Below are 22745 nucleotides of genomic sequence, written 5' to 3'. Positions count from 1 at the left end.
CCATTCTGATCTAAACTCATAATTAAACTGGAACCCTTGAAAATATAACTCTCTCAAAGTCTGGAAAAGTACAGAATTTAAAACGTAGATTTTGTTTAATGCTAACTACGATCCACATTTAGTACATAGTAGGTTTGTACACAACAAACTTTGAATGAACGTACACACACACTCGGTCCTAGTTTGAACTGAGTTTACGAGTTGAATTTATGCGCTTCCAATACAGCTTAAGGTAAATTTGCCATTGTCTTACAAAACCATACGGCTGCACTCTGATTAGAAAAAGACAACTAATGGTGATTTAACCAGAAAGTCACCATGCCTGAGGTGAAGGGATAGATTGAGAAGGAGACTCCTTCGTGATAACCTCAGCTATTGGCATCACTGCGTACCAGAAACTGGCTATCCACTCCCAGCTTAAGACGTTGAGTGGAGTCATTTAATGAAAATCTCATTTTGTTATTTCTTTACAAGACTGCTGTTTCACTGGAACACCTGATCAAAAAAAAATCTGCTTAAGCTAGAAACTGCAGAATTTTAAACTGTAGAATTCAATTTCATGCCAATTGCAAACTCAATTTGGCTAAATTAGGTTTGTTTAAAATGAAGGGTTAGTCTTTCTTACCTGATCAGTATTCCTACTCAGTCCAGTGACTAATGGAGTGCATACTACTGTATACTTGACCAGTCTGAGCCCCAATTGTTCCAGGCTAGATCGATTTTGGTGTGGAGGCTGGTCTAGAACACTGATACCTACTAATTCGTGCAGCAATTTATTATAAGGTGCGTTTGGCTGTAATTGACATTGAGAGCAGAAGGAAAGCTTAAATGGTGTGTTGTGCAGGAAAGTGACTGAAGATTTCTATCAGCTAATGGATATTCATAGCTTCGTATGTTAAGTATTTTAACAAGGATTCTATGAGGGGGAAAAAAGTACTTCATTCTTCTAAAAGAGGTAATAATCTTAGGATTGCTACCAGTGCCATGTGCTAGTCTGAGTAGAAATAAAAGAATAGGCAGGATGAATGTGTGGCATGAGAGATTGTGCAGGAAGGAGGGGTTCAGATTTTTAGGATATTGGGACTAGTTCCAGGGGAGGTGGGACTATTACAAATCGGACGGTCTCCACCCGAGCTGGACTGGAACCAATGTCCTCGGGGGGTGGTTTTGCTAACATTGTTGGGGAAGGTTTAAACTAATGTGGAGGGGGTATGGGAACCAAATGAGGAGGTTGGTGGACAGTAAGAATTGTGGGCGGCCCGGTGACACAGTGGTTAGCACTGCTGCCTCACAGCGCCAGAGACCCGGGTTCAATTCCCGCCTCAGGCAACTGACTGTGTGGAGTTTGCACGTTCTCCCAGTGTCTGCGTGGGTTTCCTCTGGGTGCTCTGGTTTCCTCCCACAGTCCAAAGATGTGCGGGTCAAGTGAATTGGCCATGCTAAATTGCCCGTAGTGTTAGGTAGGGGTATGGGTGGGTTGCGCTTCGGCGGGTTGGTGTGGACTTGTTGGGCCGAAGGGCCTGTTTCCACACTGTAAGTAATCTAATCTAGTAAGAAGGTAGTAACTAAAGCCAGTCAGGAACTACATAATGAAGTCATTATGACTATGGGGAAGAGTAGGCAGGGAGCAGATGATGAGTGCAAAGGGACTGATGGTCTGATGTGCATTTGTTTTAACGGAAGAAGTGTAGTAGGTAAGGCAGATGAATTTAGTGTTTGGATTAGTACCTGGGAATATGATGTTATTGCTATTACTAAGACCTGGTTGAGGGAAGGGCATGATTGGCAACTAAGTATCCCAGGATATCGGTGCTTCAGGTGGGATAGAGAAAGGGGTGGAGGAGTTGCATTACTGGTCAGAGAAGATATCACAGCTGTGCTGAAGACTACGGAGGACTCGAGCAGTGAGGCAATATGGGCAGAGCTCAGAAATAGGAAGGGTGCGGTAACCATATTGGGGCTGTACTACAGGCTTCACACAGCGAGCGTGAGATAGAGGTACAAATATGTAGACAGATTTTGGAAAGATGTCGGAGCAAAAAGGTGGTGGTGATGGGAGATTTTAACTTTCCCAACATTGACTGGGATTCGCTTAGTTTTAGAGGTTTAGATAGAGCTGAATTTGTAAAGAACATCCGGGAGGGTTTTCTAGAGCAGTGTGTAAATAGTCCAACTCAGGAAGGACCTGGATCTGGTGTTGGACAATGAGCCCGGCCAGGTGGTTGAGGTTTCAGTAGGGGATTACTTTGGGAATAGTGATCACAGTTGCTTAAGTTTTAGAATACTCGCGGGCAAAGATGAGAGTTTTCCTAAAGCATGAGTGCTAAATTGGGGGAAGGCCAACTATACCAAAATTCGGCAGGAGCTGGGGAATGTGAATTGGGAGCAGCTGTTTGAGGGTAAATCCCCATTTGATATGTGGGAAGCTTTTAAAGAAAGGTTGATTAGAGTGCAGCGCAGACATTATCCTGTGAAAATGAGGGATAGAAAGGGCAAGATTATGTACCATGGATGACAGATGAAATTTTGAGATGAGCTAAGAGGAAAAAGAAGCAGACATAAGGTCTGGGCGACTGAATACAGATGAAGCTTTAGAAGAAAGTAGGATCAAACTGAACAAGGAATTAAGGGGACTAAAAGGGGTCATGAAATACCTTTAGTAAATAGGGTTAAAGAAAATCCCAAAGCCTTTTATTCATATATAAGGTGCAAGAGGGTATCTAGAGAAAGGGTTGGCACCCCTCCAGGACAAAGGAGGAAAGTTATGTGTGGAGTCAGAGAAAATGGGTGAGATTCCTAATGAGTACTTTGCATCGGTATTCACCAAGGAGAGGAACTTGCAGATGTTGAGGTTAGGGATAGATGTTTGATTATTGTGGGTCAAGTCAGAATTAGGAGGGAGGAAGTATTGGATATTCTAAAAAGCGTTAAGGTTGACAGGTTCCCGAGGTCCAGATGGGATCTGTTCCAGATTACTGAGGGAAGCGAGAAAGGAAGTAGCTAGGGTTTTAACAGATATCTTTGCATTTTAGAAGATCCAATTCAAGAGCAAACTGTACAATAAATGGAAAAATCCTGGGGAAAATTGATCAGAGAGATCTGGATATTCAGGTCCATTGTACTCTGAAGGTAGCAATGCAGGTCAATTGAGTGGTCAAGAAGACATACGGCACGCTTTCCTTCATTGGACGGAGTATTGAGTACAAGAGTTGAAAGGTCATGTTACAGTTGTATAAGACTTTAATTCGGCCACATTTGGAATACTGCATTCAGTTATGGTGGCCACATTATCAGAAGGATGTGGATGCTTTGGTGAGGGTGCAGAGGATGTTCACCAGGATGTTGCCTGGTATGGAGGGCACCAGCTATGAAGAGCGGTTGAGTAGATTAGGGTTATTTTTGTTAGAAGGATGGAGATTGAGGGGGGACCTGATTGAGGTCTATGAAAGCATGAGAGGTATAGACAGGGTGGATAGGAAGAAGCTTTTTTTCCGGAGTGGGAGACTCGGGGTCACGAGTTCAAAGTGAGTGGGGAAAGGAAACTATGCGTGGAAAGTTCTTTACGCAGAGGATGGTGGGTGCCTGGAATGCATTGCCAGTGGAGTTGATAGAGGCAGGCACGATAGCATCATTTCAGATGTATCTGAACAGATACAAGAGTAGGCAGTGAGCAGGGGCATACAGATCCTTGGAAAATAGATTTAGATGGAGGACCTGGATCAGCGCAGGCTTGGATGGCCAAAGGGACTGTTCCTGTGCTGTAATTTTCTTTGTTCAAAAATTTTATGTCCCTTCTCAGCAGCTTTTTTCCAGGAAGTATCCATGTTCGACAGGAAGTTTCTTATTTGTTGATGATTTGACTGAGAAAAGAATGCAAGTTATCACACAATAACAAATGAGTCATAGAGTCAGAGATTTACAGTACAGAAACAGACCTTTCGGTTCAACTCGTGCCTGCCAACCAGATATCCCAAGCTAACCTAGTCCCATTTGCCAACACTTGGCTCATTTCCCTCTAAATCCTTCCTATTCATGTACACATCCTGATACTTTTTCAATGCTGTGGTTGTACCAATCTTCACCACTTCCTTTGGCAGCTCATTCCATACATGCACCACCCTCTGCGTGAAAAAGTTGCTCCTTAGGTAGGTCTTATATCTTTCCTCTCTCACTCTAAATCTATGCACTCTAGTTCTGACTCCGCCACCACAGGGAAAAGACTGTCTATTTATCCTATACATGCCCCTCATAATTTTATTAACCTCTATAAAATCACCCCTCAGCTTCTGATGCTGCGGGGAAAACAGCCCCAATCTATCTATTCAGTCTCTCGCTATACCTCAAATCCTTCAATCCTGGCAACATCCTTGTAAATCTTTTCTGTACCCTTTCAAGTTTCACAACACTCTTCTGATAGGACGGAGACCAGAATTGCACACGATATTCCAAAAGTGGCCTAACTAATGTCCTGTACAGCTGCAACATGACCTCCCAACTCCTATACTCAATATTCTCACCAATAAATGAAAGCGTACCAAACACTATCCTGTCTACCTGCAACTCTATTTTCAAGGAGCTATGACCCTGCGCTCCAAGGTCTTTTTGTTCACTAACACCCCAGAACCTTTTCGTTACATGTATAAGTCCTCTGATTTGCTTTTCCAAATGCAGAACCTCGCATTTATCTAAATTAATCTCTATCTGCCACTTCTCAGCCCATTGACCCATCTGATACAGATCCCGTTGTAATCTGAAGTAAACTTCTTCATGTCCTCTTCACCTCCAATTTTGGTGTCATCTGCAAACTCACTAATGATACCTACTGTGTTCACTTCCAAATCATTTGTACAAATGATGAAAAGTAGGGGACCTAGCACCTTTCCTTGTGGCACTACACTGGTCACAGGCCTCCAGTCTGAAAAACAACTCTCCACCACCACCCTCTGACTTCTACCTTCGAGCCAGTTCTGCATGCAAATTGTCAATTCTCCATCTATTCCGTGAGATCTAACCTTGCTAACCAGTCTCCCACGTGGAACCTTGTCAAGTGTCTTATTGAAGTCCATATAGGTCACGTCCACTGCTCTGCCCTTATCAGTCCACTTTGTTACTTTTTCACAACTCTCAATCAAGTTTGTGAGACTGATTTCCCACGCACAAAGTCATGTTGACTATCCCTAATCAGTCCTTGCATTTCCAAATACATGTAAATTCTGTCTCTTAGGATTCCCTCCAACAACTTGCCCACCACAGATGTCAGGCTCACTGGTCTATAGTTCTTTGACATATCCTTGCCACCTTTTTAAAATAATGGTACCACATTAGCCAACCTCCAGTCTGACCATCGATGATACAAATATCTCAGCAAGGGGCCCAGCAATCACCTCCCTAGCTTCCCACAGTTCTCAGGTACATCTGATCAGTTCATGGGGATTTATCCACCTTTGTGCATTTCAAGACATCCAGCACTTCCTCCTCTGTAAAATGGACATTTTTCAAGATGTCACCACCTATTTCCCTACGTTCTATATCTTTCATGTCCTTCTCCATTGTAAATACTGATGCAAAATACTTGCTTACTATCTTCCCCTTCTCCTGCTGCTTCACATAAAGGCTGCCTTGCTGATCTTTGAGGGGTCCTATTCTCATCCTAGTTACCCTTTTGTCCTTAATATATTTGCAAAATTCCTTTGGATTCTCCTTAATCCTATTTGCCAAAGCTGCCTCATGTCCCCTTTTTGCTCTCCTGATTTCCCTCTTAAGTACACTCTTACTGCCTTTCTACTCTAAGGATTCACTCGATCTCTCCTGTCTATACCTGACATGTGTTTCCTTCTTTTTCTTAACCAAGCCCTCAATTTCTCTAGTCATCTAACATTCCCTATACCTACCAGCCTTTCCTTTCACCCTAACAGGAATACACTGTCTCTGGACTCATGTTATTTCATTCCTGAAGGCTTCCCATTTTCCAGCCGTCCCTTTACCTGTGAACATCTGTCTTCAATCAGTTTTTGAAAATTCTTGCATAATACCATCAAAATTGGCCTTCCTCCAATTTAGGACTTCAATTTTTAGATCTGGTCTATCCTTTTCCATTACTATTTTAAGACTTATAGAATTATGATTGCTGGCCCCAAAGTGGTTCCCCCACTAACACCTCAGTCACCTGCCCTGCCTTATTTTCCAAGAGTAAGTCAAGTTTTGCACCTTCTCTAGTAGGTACATACACATACTGAATCAGAAAATTGTTTTGTACACACTTAACAAATTCCTCTCCATCTAAACCCTTAACACTATGGTAGTCCCAGACGATGTTTGGAAAGTTAAAATCCCCTACCATAACCACCCTATTATTTTTGCAGATAATTGAAATCTCCTTACAAATTTGTTTCTCAATTTCCCGCTGACTATTAGGGCGTCTTTAATACAATCCCAGTAAGGTGATCATCCCTTTCTTATTTTTCAGTTCCACCCAAATAATTACTCTGGATGTATTCCCAGGAATATCCTTCCCAAGTACAGCTGTAACGCTATCCCTTATCAAAACACTACTCCCTTGCCCCCCTTTCTTTCTATAGCATTTTTATCGGGGAACATTTAAGCTGTCAGACCTGTCCATCCCTGAGCCATGTTTCTGTAATTGCTATGACATCCAAGATGAAAATATGTTGCTGGAAAAGCGCAGCAGGTCAGGCAGCATCCAAGGAACAGGAGAGTCAACGTTTTGGGCATGAGCCCTTCTTCAGGAATTTTATCCAAGTCCCATGTTCCTAACCATGCCCTGAGTTCATCTACCTTCCCTGTTAGGTCTCTTGCATTGAAGTAAAAGCAGGTGAATTTATCAGTCCTACCTTGTTCTCTGCTTGCCCCTGTCTGCCCTAACTGTTTGACTCGCTTCTTTTCTCAACTGTATCAGTCTCAGATTGATCTCTTTTTGCACTATTACCTTGGGTCCCACCACCCCCACACCTTACTAGTTTAAATCCTCCTGAGCAACTCTAGCAAATCTCCCTGCCAGTATATTAGTCCCTTTCCAATTCAGGTGCAATGCGTCCTTCTTGGACAGATCACCTCCATCCCAGAAGAGCTTCCAATGATCGAAAAACGTGAACCCTTCTCTCATGCACCAGCTCCTCAGCCACTCATTCATCTGCTCTGTCCTTGTATTCCTGTCCTCAATAGCTTGTAGCACTGGGAGTAATCCAGATATTGCTACCTCAAGAACCTCTTCTTTTTTTTTAAAATGCCTGCCAACTTTTTATATTCTCCCTTCAGAATCTCATGCTTTTCCTTCCTATGTTGTTGGTTCCAATGTGTACAATGACTCCTGCTGGTTCCTCTCTCCTTTTGAGAACATTCTGTCCCCTCTCTGAGACATCCTTGATCCTGTCACTCAGGATGGATTATGAACAATTATAAAAGTGGAAGTATACAAGCAGGAAAAGGCTTCTTACCCCCTCCTGCCTGCTCCATTATTCTAGATCACACAGTAGTCCCACATTATCCATATACTCTTGGATGTCTTTACAGATTATCCGAAGGACATAGGCCGGGAGTGTTTTGTTCGGTTAGTGGAATTATGGATAATCGAATGCCGGATGAATAGTTTAGCCAAGCATCAGGACCTTGCAATCTTGCTTGTTAATCTGATATTCGGATAATTGAATGTCAGACAATTGAGGTTCTTCTGTATTACAAGAAATATATGATTATACCTTGAATTTCCTTCGTGATTGAGCTTCCACTGCCTCAGGTAGAAAATTCCAAAGGTTCACCACCCTCTAACTCAAGAAGTCCCTTTTCATAACAGTTCTAAATAATTTGTCTTTTATTCTGATTTTTTTTTTTCCCTGTTCTAGATCCCACAGGCAATTGTCTATCTGTCTATCCTATTCAGAATTTTGTATGTATCTTGATATTGTGTTTAAACTTTCTAAACTGAATATAGGCCCAGTTTTTTCAATCCCTCTTGCTAGAGCCAGGATCGGTCTGATGAATCTTCACTATACTCCCTCTGTTGCAAGTATATCCTTCCTGAACTGCACATATTCTACGTGCAGTCTGACCAGTGTTTAGTTCAACCTGAGGAAGACATTTTTGCTCTTGTATTCAAATCCTCTTGCGATAAAAATTAACATACTTTTTACCTTTCACATTGTTTGATGTGCTTGCATGCCAATTTTCAGTGACTTATGCATAAGGACATGTTCTGCACATTGTAACCACACCCTTCCTATTTCTCAGCTCTGCCCATATTGCCTCACTGCTCGAGTCCTCCATAGTGCCCTCCTTTAGCACAGCTGCGATATCTAATCTGACCAGTAATGCAACTCCTCCACTTCATTTACCTCTCTGCCGGAAGCACCTTTATCCTGAGATGTCTCGTTGCCAATCGTGCCCTTCCCTCAACCAAGACTCAGTAATAGCAGTAACGCCATACTCCTAGGTACTAATCCAAGCTCTAAGTTTATCTGCCTAACCTACTACACTTCTTACATTAAAACAAATGCACCTCAGATCACCTGTCTCTTTGCATTCATCAGCTGCTCCCTGCCTACTCTTTCTCCTTAGTCAGACTGAGTTCCTTATCTAGTTCCTTACAGGCTTTATTTACCACCTCCTTACTGTCCACTAACATCCTCATTTGGTTCCCACCCACCTGCCACATTAGTTTAAACCCTCCCAACAATATTAGCAAAAGCACCCCCTTGGACATCAGTTCCAGTCCTGTCCGATGCAGACTGTTACCAGTCTTGCTCACCTACAATCATTAAACCATATCCTTTTGCTTGTACAAGCGCCATCAATTCATCTATCAAGTTGGAAGTGCTCTTTGCATTTTGACTGTTTTTAATTCTGCCTTTTTAACTTTACATATGTAATTTTTTTCTTGGTTGATTCTGTACCTTGTTTCTGCTGCTTTCCTCTTTCTTTTACAGGTTTTCTATTTCCCATAATGAGCTTAGTTTCTTCCATTCTGATTACCCTCTAATAATTCTATCTTCTGAACATCACCATCAAACCTCTCTGCAAGGTTAGTTTCAATCCTGCAAAAGTGTAGCTCATCCTCTTTGTACAGATCTCACTTGCCGGAGAACTAGTCTCAATTCTCCAGAACTTCCTCCTGCACTGGTTTTTCAGCCATATGTTAATTTACTCAGAAATCCTGATTCTGTGCTTGGTAGCATTTGATACTTGGAGCATTAGAGATTAAGGCTTGAGATTAGATTCCATACAGTGTGAAAACAGGCCATTTGGCCCAACAAGTCCACACTGACTCTTTGAAGAGTAACCCACCCAGACCCATTTCCCATTGATTAATGCACCTAAAACTATGGGTAATTTAGCATGGTCAATTCACTTGACCCACATCTTTGGAGCACACAGAGGAAACCCAAGCAGACATTGGGAGAATGTCTGTGCGGAGTTTGCACAGTCACACGAGGTGGGAATCGAACTCCGATCTCTGGCGCTGTGAGACAGCAATGCTAACCACTGAGCCACTGTATAGCCCATACCTTACCTTTGTGTTGTTGTACTTTTCAGGCACCTGACTAAATCCCTAAGTTCTACTTTCAGGACATCAATCCTCTTTCTGCCTATGCTGTTGGTCACAGTGTGGACCACAATCTCCTGTCCCAGTTGAATAAGTAACTCCATGTATAGTGATTTGGAAACCAGCTGTCAGTTTTACCTTCTGGAATGCAGGCAGTGAAAAATAGAACAGGAGAGCACTTGCCAGCATAATACTTGTCTTAAGAAAAGTTTTAAACATTTTAAGGAAAGCTTTAAAACATTATTAACAATGTTGTATGTTAATTTTACATATATATATGTTTGAATTTCAGATTGTTTGAAATGGCAAAGTGAAAGAGGAATTTTAGCCAAAATGAATAAAGTCAAAGTGTCAACAGAAAAAGGGTGAGTAGATGAGAAAGCAGACCGATAATTTTAATGGCGTAATAACAACTAGCTTTATTCTTGTCGTTCAAGCTATAGATTAAAGATTGATTGCACTCATCATCCGATCGAAATACACAATGCTTACTAATGTTATTATTATGGCAACACAATTAGTCCAATTAATGTCTCAAGTGAAAAGCATGGTTGATCTGTACCTCACCTTGGTCACATTTGCTTCACATAATTAGATCTATTGAATTTTTGTGAAGATTTGTAGCTCGGGTTGTAGATGATATAGTAGATTTGTTCACCGAGCTGGTCTGGTTTTCTGCAGATGTTTCGTCGTGTTGCGAGTGACATAGTCTGTGTGTCTTCGATACAGTGTTGGTGGTCTGTCCAGCCTGGTATTTGTGTGTCTGTTTTTTTGGTACTTCTGGTTCTATATCTGAGTGGGTTGTATATGGGGTTCAGTTCAATGTGTTTATTGATTGAAGCCTGGCAGTCCAACCAGAACTGAACAAATTCTCTTGCGTGTCTCTGTTTAGCCTGTGCTAAGATAGCTACATTGTCCCAGTTGAATACGTATCCTTCATTGTCTGTGTATTTGGAAATGAGAGAGTACCGGTTGTGTCAGGCAGTGGCGATTGATGTCTATGCACTCATATAGTAAGTTTTGTTCCTCTTTGTCCTATGTGGTGTGTTTCACAGTCCTTGCAGGGTATCTTACAATCCAAGAGACTAAGTGCAAACTTGGGAATCAGTTCAGGAAATGTTTTATGGTATGTACCCACCAATCAACCACATCTTATGGTTTCCATCGATTTCAACACCCTTTCCCACTCACCCGACGACATGTCTATCCTTGGCCACTTCTACCGTCAACACGAGGCAACATGTACTGGAGGAAGAACACCTCATCTTCTGCCACGTGAGCCTGCAACCATATGACCTCTGCACAAAATTCGCCAGCTTTCAAATCTACCCACCCCCTCTACCTCATCCCAGGTCCAGCCCTCCTTCTCCACCCTGCCTCCTGAACCTGACCCTATCTGTTGTCTTCCTTCTCATCTATCCATTTTATCCTTCCTTCCCACTGACTTATCCTAGTCAGCTCCTAACTGCATCCATCTATCACCATCCCACCCACCCTTCTTTCAGCCCAACCCTCCCTCCATCTATTAATTTTGCAGCCCCCTTACCCTCCCCCAGTCCTGATGACAGGTCTTAACCTGAAATGTTGACTCCCTTCCTCTTCTGATACTGCTTGACTTGCTGTGCTTTTCCAGCTCAACTATTTATCCACTCTGACTCTTCAACATCTGCAATTCTCACTGTATCAATTCATAATTGGCTATCCACTAAGCTCTTAGTCTTGTCAAAAAAGATGAGCTGAATTATTCATGACCTACTACTTGCCACTACCAGATATTGAAAACCTAGTTTGTGGGCGATGACAGTCAGAATTTATTGTATTACATAAATTGTAATATTCTAAGGTTCCTCTCCAGTTTTGGGAGCTGTTTGTGCTCAATGTAATTGAGATTTGATTACATGATAGGATAGTACTTGCTGAACAGTCTCATGAACAATCAATTCACCATAATTAATGGGCTTATAATTTAGTTCAATAATGCTCACTCGAATTGATACAAGCAGGGACCTGCCCTTTGCAGGGAGAAGGTATGAGCATACAAAATAAGAGCAGAATTAGTCCAGTTTGGTCCTTTTTGAGCTTGCTCCACCAATCAATTTCTTTTTTGAATTCTACTTCTCATCTACCATTGATAACCTCAGATTATAGTTAGCAAGGGAACTAATTTTCCTCTGCCTTATAAAAACTTGATGATACTGCTTTTACTACCTTCTAAGACAAAGAGTTCCCAAGTCAAATACCATACTCTGAGAGGAAAAAAATGCTCCATTTGATCCTGATAAGGTGACAACTAGTTTTCAGTCAGTACCCTCAAGTTCTGGATTCGTCCATAAGAGGAAAAATCCTTTCCACATCCACCTTGTGGGGATTTTTCAGGATCATATATACTTCTGTCAAATCACCCCTCATTCTTCAAGTGTCCTGTGAAAACAAGCCCAGCATGTTCAATCGATTTTCATAAGACTCCTCATTCCAGATATCAATCCAGTATACTTTGTTTGAGCTTCCTCTAATGCACTTAAATCCTTTCTTAAATAAGATCAAAACTGCACACTATTTAACATGTGGTCTTCATAAAATCATAAACATAGGAACACAAGTCAGCCAATTGGCCCATCAAGTCTGCAATGCCATTCAGTGAGATCATGGTTGATTTTTTTGTTATTTCCCCATAATTATCCTAGAAGTGTAATTCCTCTGAGTTGAACATGGGTAACAACACAGCCTCAGCAGTGCACTGCGATAAAAAATACCACAGATTTATTCCCCTCCAAGAGCAGAAATTCCTCCTCACCTCTATCTGAAGTAGGCAGCCCCTTATTCAGATTATAAAGTCTGGTCCTAGACTCTCCCACAACACCACGGAATCTAAACTGTCAAACCCTTTACAGTATTAAATGTTTCAGTAAGGATGCCCCTCATTCTTGGAGCCCAAAACACTTCCAGTTTTAGGCTGACTATTGCCCTGTATAGTTTTAGCAATATGTTTATTTTGTAACTTTGTTTACTTCATTCCCTTTGAAATAAAAGCCAAATTCTATTTGCCTTGCATATTATTATTGGCTGAGCCTGCATGTTATCTTTTAGCAATACATGCTTAATGACCGCCAAAGCTCTCTTTTCTAGCTTTTGCATTCTTTCTCCATTTAATAGCTGCAAATGTGTTGCTGGTCAAAGCACAGCAGGTTAGGCAGCATCTCAGGAATAGAGAATTCGACGTTTCGAGCATAAGCCCTTCATAGACAGGTGTTCTATTCTTCCTGTCTATACCCCTCTGAAGATTGTTTGCAGTGTCCTCATTGCTTGTCTCCCCACCTATTTTTGTTTCATCCACAAACTTGGCGAAGAACATGCACTCCCCTCATCCAAGTAATTAATATATATCTTGTAAATAATCGTGGCCCAACACTAATCATGTGGCATTCCAAAGTTTCAGGTTGGCTTCCTGAAAATGCCTTCCTTATCCCAACTCTGTTTTCTTTTCGTTAGCCAATTTGTATCCATGCCAATATACTACCTCCCAGACATGGAACCTTGGCTTATTAAATAGCCTTTCATGTAGTATCTTATTGAACACCTTTTGGAATTGCAAATATTACATGAACTGGTTCCTCTCTATGTATTCTGCTTTTTACCTCAAATAATGCTGACCAGTTTGTCAGGCATGACTTCCTCTTCATGAAGCCATGCTCATTTAGTATGATTATATATCATATTTCTAAATGCTCTAACATTTCATTGTTTAAAACACATAACATCTGTGATTCAGATTGTGCTTAAGGTGGCTAGCCTCCAATTATCTGGTCATTGTCTCCCTTCATGTTTGAATAAGGGTTTTATGCTGGCAGTCTTCTAATCCTCTTGTACTTTTAGAGTCAGAGAGATGTTCAGCACGGAAACAGATCCTTCAGTCCAACTTGTCCATGCCGACCAGATATCCCAACCCAATCTAGTCCCACCTGCCAGCACCCGGCCCATATCCCTCCAAATCCTTCCTATTTATATGCCCAAGCAGATGCCTTTTAAATGTTGTAATTGTACTAGCCTCCACCACTTTCTCTGACAGCTCATTCCATATACGTCCCACCCTCTGTGTGAAAACGTTGTCCCTTGGGTCTTTTTTATATCTTTCTCCTCTTCACCCTAAACCCATGCCCTCTAGTTCTGGACTCCCCCACCCCAGGGAAAAGATTTTGTCTATTTACCCTATCCATGCCCCTCATAATTTTGTAAACCTTTATAAGATCACCCCTCAGCCTCCGACGCTCCAAGGAAAACAGCCCCAGCCTGTTTAGCCTCTCCCTGTAGCTCAGATCCTCCAACTCTGGCAACACTCTCATGTAAAGCTTTTCTGAACCCTTTCAAGTTTCACACCATCTTTCCGACAGGAAGGAGACCAGAATTGCACGCAGTATTCCGACAGTGGCCTAACCAATGTCCTGTACAGCCACAATATGAGCTCCTAACTCCTGTACTCAATACGCTGACCAATAAAGGAAAGCGTACCAAACACCACTTTCACTATCCTATTTACGTGCGACTCCACTTTCAAGGAGCTGCACTCCAAGGTCTCTTTATTCAGCAACACTCCCCAGGACCATACCATTAAGTGTATAAATCCTGCTAAGATTAGTTTTCCAAAAATGCAGCACTTCACATTTATCTAACTCCATTTGCCACTTCTCAGCCCATTGGCTCATCTGATCAAATGTTCGTTGTAATCCGAGGTAACCTACTCCGCTATCCACTACACCTCCAATTTTGGTGTCATCTGCAATCTTACCAACTATACCTCTTATGCTCACATACAAATAATTTTCTAGAACCTTAAGGATTGCTGGCAAATTACTACTCGTACATCCACAATCTCTATAGCTGTTTTCTTTAATGTCCTAAGATGCAACCCATGAGGTCCAGAGGACTTAATTCTGTTTAGCCCCATTCATTTCCATGGTACCTTTTTTCTTTAAGTGATTGTCATTGTTCATTTTCTGGCTTACCACAAACATTGAACTTTGTATGTGTTTTTCTTTCAATTCGATGCTATCCTTGACTTCGTTTGTTAGCCATTGACTGTTTAACCCTTTTCTAGAATCCTCCTTCCCCGTTGGTATATTTGATTATTGTGATTCATGAACTACTTCCTTAAATGTCTGCCATTGCTGATCAATCATCTTTTCTGCTGAACACGTTTTCAGTGCACTTGAGCTAACCTTACCCTCATTCCTTGCTAAATTTTAATCTGGGTAACAATATAATTCTTTCCAATCTAATTGGCACAGTGGCTCAGTGGTAAGCAAAGCTGCCTCATAGTGCCAGGCACCCGGTTAGATACCACTCTTATGAAGCTGTCTGTGTGGAGTTTGCACATTCTCTTTGTGTTCTCCGTGTGTCTGCGTGGTTTTCTTTGCGGTGCTCTAGCTTCCACCCACAGTCCAAAGATGTACAGGTTAGTTGGATTAGCCATGCTAAATTGCTTGTAGTGTCCATGGATATGCAGGCTAGGCGGATTAGCCATGGGAAATGCACAGTTATAGGTATAGAATAAGAGGGGTGAGTCTAGTTGGGATGTTATTTGGAGAGTCAGTGTGGACTTGCTGGGCCGTATAGCCTCTTTCTGCACTATAGGAACTCTGTGAGTCTCTGATATTTATTCAAGACTGAGACGAAGAAAAATTTCAACATGTAAAGAACATTCCAAAATATCTTGGGAGCTCCCTACTTAATACAATCATGGATTCTCCATAATTTAGTAATTCTGTCATCTCAGGAGCATCCAGATAAGGCAACATGCATATTGATTGGGTGACCGTTATAATCAGCAAGTGTCAATACTAAAGATTAAGCCATCTGCTGTTACACAATGAATAACTGGCTTCAAGTAATGAATACTGTTTGCATTGTTAAACTGACCTCATCTTCTGAATGCTACCTCATCTTGTTAAATAGTTGTACATAATGAATGCTTTTCCACCTTGTTACCCATGCCTCAGCACCCCATTGTTAACTGCAAGTTCTTATCTGATCTGAGTCATGTTAAGTTGAACATCTTATTTCACAAAACTCAGAACTTAATCTTTCCCTGCCTGCTTATATCCTATACACACTCTTAGTTCATGATAATGGTTGATGGATTCTGGGGCATTATTGACTACAGAGATAATATGACTAGCTAGAGTTGATGTAAAAAATAAACCATAATCATGTTAAAGGTTAGAAGAGGCTCAAAGTTCTAAAGTTCCAATTTATGTTACTGTATAAAGATTTATATTGAATCATTTAGGAAAGTGTATAAATTCATAGCTTAGTGGTAATGGGCCTCCACTATGATATTGCTCCTAATTTACCCCTGCTTGGCACCAAATGAACAATTTTGCTTAGAAGAATTGTACTTTAAAAGTGAAACAGTTTTACATTGATGTAATAATTGGTACTAGCTTGAGATGATCATCTTTGGATGAATCTTTGGCAAAAGTGAGCAGTGCAGATGCTGGAGATCAGAGTCTAGATTAGAGTGGTGCTGGAAAAGCGCAGCAGGTCACGCAGCATCTGAGGAGCAGGAGAATCGACATTTCGGGCAAAAGCCCGTCGTCAGGAATGAAGGCAGGGAGCCTTCGGGGTGGAGAATACTGTCAAGGCTCAAAGCAGTAAGCGTAAACAATCATACAATAAAATGTAGCAGGTGACTTTACAAAACTGAACTTGATTCTGAACAAATCTTCAACCTTTTACAGTATTGCATGTGGCTCAGAAGTGTTTCAAATTGAATTACCAGTGGGATCCACAGAATTTACAACAATATGAGCAAATTCAAAAATAGCATTATGTGTGGAGATACTTGTTGTATTGTAGACAATTATCACTCTGCCACTGTTGTCCCTGAACCTGTTTGAGTCCATTTTCTTCTTGAGATTTATGCAATGAATGAAGCAAACAATCATTATTTATACATTGGTTAAGAGGGATCAAAACGCGAACAGTATTCACCCACAGTGTAGTCTCCTGTACTTCAGGGAAATAAAAAGCAGACTAGATGACTACATTCTGTCCACAGACATGAGCCTGAGTTTCCTGTTGCCTACCACTTCAACTCACCATCATGTGCACAGGCTAACATCTCTGTCTTAGGTTTCCTATGGTACTCCAGTGAAGTTCAGCACAAGAATAACACCTCAATTTTCACTTTGTGCCTCCAGCCTTCTGGACTGAATATGAAGTTCAATAAATTTAGGGCCTCAAGACCTACTCTCATGTCCTTACCCAAACCCTCTCATACCAGGCCCTATCAGTAGAAGGCTGGTATAATAAACAACACATTGTCAACTACTGATGGCCCCCATTCTTCCATTCCTTTGTCTTTTTCTCTCTCTTTCTCCACTTATTGTTTAATCTCTGACCTTCACCCAACCCCATCTTCAGCATATATACCAAACATTTTTCTAGTTACTATCCATTTTGGAGAAGGGTTACTGAACTGAAAATGTTATCTCTGCCTTTTCTCCTGATGATGAGTTTTTTTTTCCCCAGTAACTTCTGTTTTTGTCTCTGATTTCTAGCACCTGCAGTTCTTTTTTTATTTCTCAATTCAGACTAATGTGTTACCTCGCACAATATGGGCCTGTATTTCCTGTGAAAACCTCTGTGGTACCTTATCAAATACTTCTGGAACTTCAAGTGCAATATGTCCAGAGGCTCCCTTTGATGGACAGAAATAGAACATCGAACATAGAACATTACAGTGCAGTACAGGCCCTTTAGCCCTCGATGGTTCCACAGGTCAGAGCAACAATCTGAAGCCTATCAATCTGATACTGTTCCACTTTTATCCATATGTTTATCCAATGACCATTTAAATGCCCTTAAAGTTGGCAGGTCTACTACTGCTGCAGGCAGTGCATTCCACACCCCTGCTACTCGGAGTAGAGAAATTACCTCTGACATCTGTCCTATTTCTGTCATCCCCCATTTAAATCTATCATGCTAGCCATTACCATCTAAGGTAAAATGCTCTCACTGTCCCATCCTATCGAAGCCTTTGGTTATCTTAATGAAGTCATCTCTCAACCTTCTTCTTCTCTCTAATGAAAACAGCCTCAAGTCCCTCAGCCTTTTCTCATAAGACCTTCCCTCCATCCCAGTCAACATCCTATTAAATCTCCTCTGAACCATTTCCAAAGCTTTCACATCCTTCCTATAATGCTGAGACTAGAACTGTATGCAATACTCGTGGCCTCACCAGAGTTTGATACAACTCTGTATGACCTTGTGGGTCCAAAACCCAATCCCTCTACAAATAAAAGCTAACACACCATATGCCTTCTTAACAACCCTATCAACCTGGGTGGCAATTTTTAGGAATCTATGTACATAGACAGTGAGGTCTGTCTGTTCAGCCACACTTCCAAGAATCTCACCTTTAGCCCAGTACTCTCTATTCCTGTTGCTCCTTCCAAAGTGAATCACCTCACGGTTTTCTGCATTAAACTCCATTTGCTACCTCCCTGCCCAACTTTGCAGGTTGTCTATGTCCCTCTGTAACCTGCAACATCCTTCAGTACTATCCTCAACTCCACCAACTTTAGTGTCACCCTCAAATTTACTAACCCATCTTTCTACGCCCTCATCTCGGTCATTTATAAAAATGACAAACAGCAGTGGGCCCAAGACAAATCCTTGTGGTACACCACTAGCAACTGAACTGCAGGACGAACATTTCCCATCAACCACCACCTTCTGTCTTCTTTCAGTCAGCCAATTTCTGATCTAAACCACTAAATCACCCTTGATCCATGCCTCTGTATTTTGTTACTCTAATCAATTTTCAAAATGTCTGCTTTTTTTTAATAGCTCCAGAGTTGTTCCCACTCATTGTCAATACAATAAATTCAATCTCAATTGAGTTTTAGTATCCTGGGCATAATTTAAATTAATTGATTAAATTTGAATTATTGTCAAAACCAAAATTCAGGTATCCATTTAATAATCATTTGCTACATTTATCTATTTTGGAACGGCCCGTCTCTTATTGTGGATGTATTTAAACTTTACTTTAAAATTCAAAAGACACTATCTATCTTAAAGTGAACATACACTCGTTTGACTTGGTAACAATATCCATAAATCCTATCTTTTATAATCACGTCCAACAATTTACCCACAACCGAAATCAGACTCCAGTCTCGTTCCTCAGTTCCTCTTTACAATCCTTCTTAAACAAAGCTATGACATTAGCCATCCTCCAGTCATCCGGCAACGCCACCATAGTTATAGATGCAAATATTTCTGCAAGGGCTCTTGCAATTTCCTCCCTTACTTCCCACAACATTCTGGGATTCATTAGATTAGATTCCCTACAGTATGGAATCAGGCCTTTTGGCCCAAGAAGTCCACACAGACCACCTGAAGAGATCCTGTCAAAACCGAGTTCCAGGAAGTGAGGGGTGACTGAGTTTAGCAAGAGAGGTCAAGGTGAAACTTACCTTGTGGGCCCATCCGTTTCACTCAACCAACACTCAGATGATCGCGTATTCAGTCCACATGGAAGCTCTGGGTATGTTGGACTCCCACTGCTGCCACCATAAGTTGGGTTCTGTACCCGAGGTTTCACATGTGAGATGCCATTCGCACACACCAACTTCTGCAAACAGTTAAAGTTTATTCATGTTTGTACAGACATGTGAAGTAGAGACAAAGAGGCCCCGAACAAAGAAAACATCTCCCTTTTATACAGGTCAGTTGGTCATGCTCACAGATACTCTGGCCACTCCCTCACTGTCTCATACCATTCCAGACAACCCCCAACCACTCCCTCACAGTCACATATTTCCCCAGATACAATGGGAGGATGAGATCATCTTCTGAGATCATGTAAATGCCATAATTTTGGGGAATCATTATGCAGGCGATTCCCCAAGACAATGCAGGTGCAACATATCGAGCTTTGGGGGAAAGATATGAAAGCATTTCTGAATGGAAGGCACTGAATGACAGTTTAATTTAATAATAGTAAGGGAGTAGTATCAAATGACTGTATAAATGGAGTGGGAATCATTGTCATTCCTGCATGAATTTCTTCCCTGCCCACTACCAGAATGTTCAGTCAGTGCAGTTTAATCCTTTAATATTACATTAATGTCCAGAGAGATATTCCAATTTAATCTTTGCACTATTACCTATGGATAATAATGTTAAAATGGAAAAAGTTAAAAAAAAATCAGACATCAAAAATCAGAGATCAAAATCAGACAATAAAATAATCTCTTCACTGATTAACTGAAATAAAAATGACTCTTCTTCAATTCATTTCTTGAAGTAAAAGATTTCCTGCAGTGCCGACCACTGTTGAACTCCCCAAAATGAAAACACAACTTCTTTTTGTTAATTTTTAAAAAAACCTTTAAAACATGTAAAGTCTTTTAAAATGCATCTGGATGGGTATGTGAATTGGAAGAGTTTAGAGGGATATCGGCCAAGTGCTGGCAAATGTGACTAGATTAGGTTGGGATATCTGACTGGCATGGAAGAGTTGGACTGAGGGTCTGTTTCCATGCTGTGCCTCTCTTTGACTCTAACTCCTGAATTTAGAATAAAAAGAACGTCCATAGAAATGGTGCAATTATAGATCTTGATCAGATCCTATCGAGAGTATCATATCAGTTCTGAGGGCTAAATCAGCAGATCCTGATACAAGGGCATAGAACATAATTATGAAGAAGGATTGCTTAAACCCGTGCTGCTGCCTCACAGTGCCAGTGACCCAGGTTTGATTCCACCCTTGAGCGATTGTCTCTAAAGGGAGTTTGACTATTCTTCCCATGTCTGCATGTCCTCTGGTTTCCTCTCACAGTCCAAATGTGTGCAGGTTAAGTGGATTGACAAAGCTAAATGGCCTGTAGTATCTAAGGATGAAAACGCTATGAGGATTACCAATGGGAAATGTAGGGTATTAGAGTTGTCTGGGTGGGATACTCTTCTGAAAGCCGGTGTAGATTTGGTGGGCCAAATGGCCTGCTTCCATCCTGTGGGAAATCTATGATTCACTGACATTGGATATTGGGTCAATTGAAATTTATGTTTGAGATCAACATATAGTTATTATGATGTCATTATTGTGTACTTCACACATTGGTGTTTCAGAAATTCACCGATTTAAATCAATCTGTTGACTTTAGGTCTAGTCCATTATATGGAGCTGAAAGAGTACAACAGCTTACCTGTCAGTGGAAGCGCAAAATGACTGCAGAGTTGTGACTTAGAATTATAGAATCCTTGCCTTGCAGATAAAAGCCATTTAGAATCATAGAGTCATAGAGATGTGCAACACAGAAACAGATCTTTCGGTCCAACCCGTCCATACCGACCAGATATCCCAACCCACCTGCCAGCACCCGGCCCGCATCCCTCCAAACCCTTCCTATTCGTATACGCATCCAAATGCCTTTTAAATGTTGCAATTGTACTAGCCTCCACCACTTCCTCTGGCAGCTCATTCCATACACATATCACTCTTTGTGTGAAAAAGTTGCCCCTTGCGTGTCTTTTATATCTTTCCTTTCTCACCCTAAACCTATGCCCTCTAATTCTGGAGTCCCCCACCACAGGGAAAAGACTTTGGCTATTTATCCTATCTATGCCCCTCATGATTTTGTAAACCTGAAAGTCATCCAAATTTTTATTAAATTTCACTATATGCCATGGTGGCATTTGAGCCTATAGTCCCAGAATCTTGGGTTCTGGATTATTAGTCCGATGATATGGCTATTATGCCACTACTTCACCTGCTATGGGATCTATAAATGTCCACATGCAAGGACAAACAGGATCTCAGTTTAATGTTTCATTTTTAAAAGACACCTTTGACAGTATGGCATTCCTTCAGCACAACATTGATTTATCAGCCCAGATTTATTCTCGAATACAGTTATAGAGTCTCTAGAATGTCATAAACGCATAATCTTCTCACTTGAGGGGAATGTCCAACCTCTTGTGCTACAGCTGACACAAAGAATTAGTTTGACTGTATAAACCCTGAGCAAAAACTAATGTGTTGAAATAAAGAGATACTTATTTACTCAGAACTATCAGAGAATTTAAATTTCTGTAATGGGTAGGAGAAAATACAGTATTTCGTTAACAAACTTGACAACAACTCTTGACGGCGACTTGTGAACAAGTCTGAAATCTAGCTATTGTAGCATGAACTTGGGGAAATTTATTTGCACATTCAATAAAAATGTTTTTAAATATACTTTAAAAAGGATGTGGTTTTCTTTCCTTTTCATTCTGACTTTTTTTGACATCTTGCTTAGCCAAGGCAAAGAAGAGGCAGTTCAAGGGCTCCGTTGATCTGATATCTTCCATTAAGAAGTACATAGTGACTTTTGCTCCTTAACTGGAAGGTCTTTGGCATAATTTTAGCCCTCCCTACAAGAAATTGATTTGATCAAACCACCAACAAAAAAAACACAGAATGCAAGTGTCCTTTTTTTTTATATAAAATTCATTACTTTGCATAAAAATTAAATGTCCTCGTAAAGTATGTTTCAACTCATTGTAAACCCAGAATACAAACAGTCACCTTCAGATTATATTTGTAATAAAACTTTTAAAGCTATTTTTACCTATAACCCAGCTCATAGTACTAACTAGAATGTGAATACAATTTGGCCGACCACGTCCACACAGAGTCCACACAGACATGGAGAGAACATGCAAACTGCACACACGCAAAGTTGCTCAAGGCTGGAATCAAATCTGGGTCTTTGAAGCATAGAAACATTACATCAAAGAAGTGTTTCCAACACTGATCATCTATTTTGTTTACAATGATTAATAATGAACCTGGCTTACTGAAATGCTGCCGAGAACAGTGCTGGACATGGATGGGAGCCCAGCCCAAATCACTGACCGCCCGTGCTTGCTCTCTCGCTCGTTCTCTCTCTCTCTCTCTCTCTCTCTGTCTCTCCCTCTCTCTCTGTCTCTCCCTCTCTCCTCCCACTTTCCCTGGAGCTCTACACAGGCATGTGCTCTAAACCCCTCTTCCACAGATAATCTCGCCAATATTCTGTACAGTGCAAAGGTGGGACTTGTCAAAAAGTTGTGTGTTGCTGCATATATGTGTGTGCTATTTTGAGAGTCCACCCCCAACCCCCCCCCCCCTCCCCCCCCGGCAAAAGGCAGCAGAGTCTTG

The 22745-nt window shown here is 41.2% G+C and overlaps 1 protein-coding gene across 3 annotated transcripts in view; it reads left to right on the top strand.

The window, feature by feature from the left end:
• The window catches only part of agtpbp1 (ATP/GTP binding carboxypeptidase 1), a 336457-nt gene that overhangs the window by 51892 nt on the left and 261820 nt on the right, over positions 1–22745 (top strand). For all 3 annotated transcript variants that reach the window (XM_060838211.1, XM_060838220.1, XM_060838229.1), the window contains exon 2: positions 9849–9921. In XM_060838211.1, coding sequence (XP_060694194.1) covers positions 9890–9921 — 32 coding nt within the window. In that variant the 5' untranslated portion in view covers positions 9849–9889. The remainder of the gene's footprint in view (positions 1–9848; positions 9922–22745) is intronic.

This window comes from Hemiscyllium ocellatum, chromosome 2 (assembly GCF_020745735.1).
Source record: "Hemiscyllium ocellatum isolate sHemOce1 chromosome 2, sHemOce1.pat.X.cur, whole genome shotgun sequence".
In the NCBI taxonomy this organism is placed as follows: domain Eukaryota; kingdom Metazoa; phylum Chordata; class Chondrichthyes; order Orectolobiformes; family Hemiscylliidae; genus Hemiscyllium; species Hemiscyllium ocellatum.
This window is presented reverse-complemented; position numbering and strand designations above follow the sequence as displayed.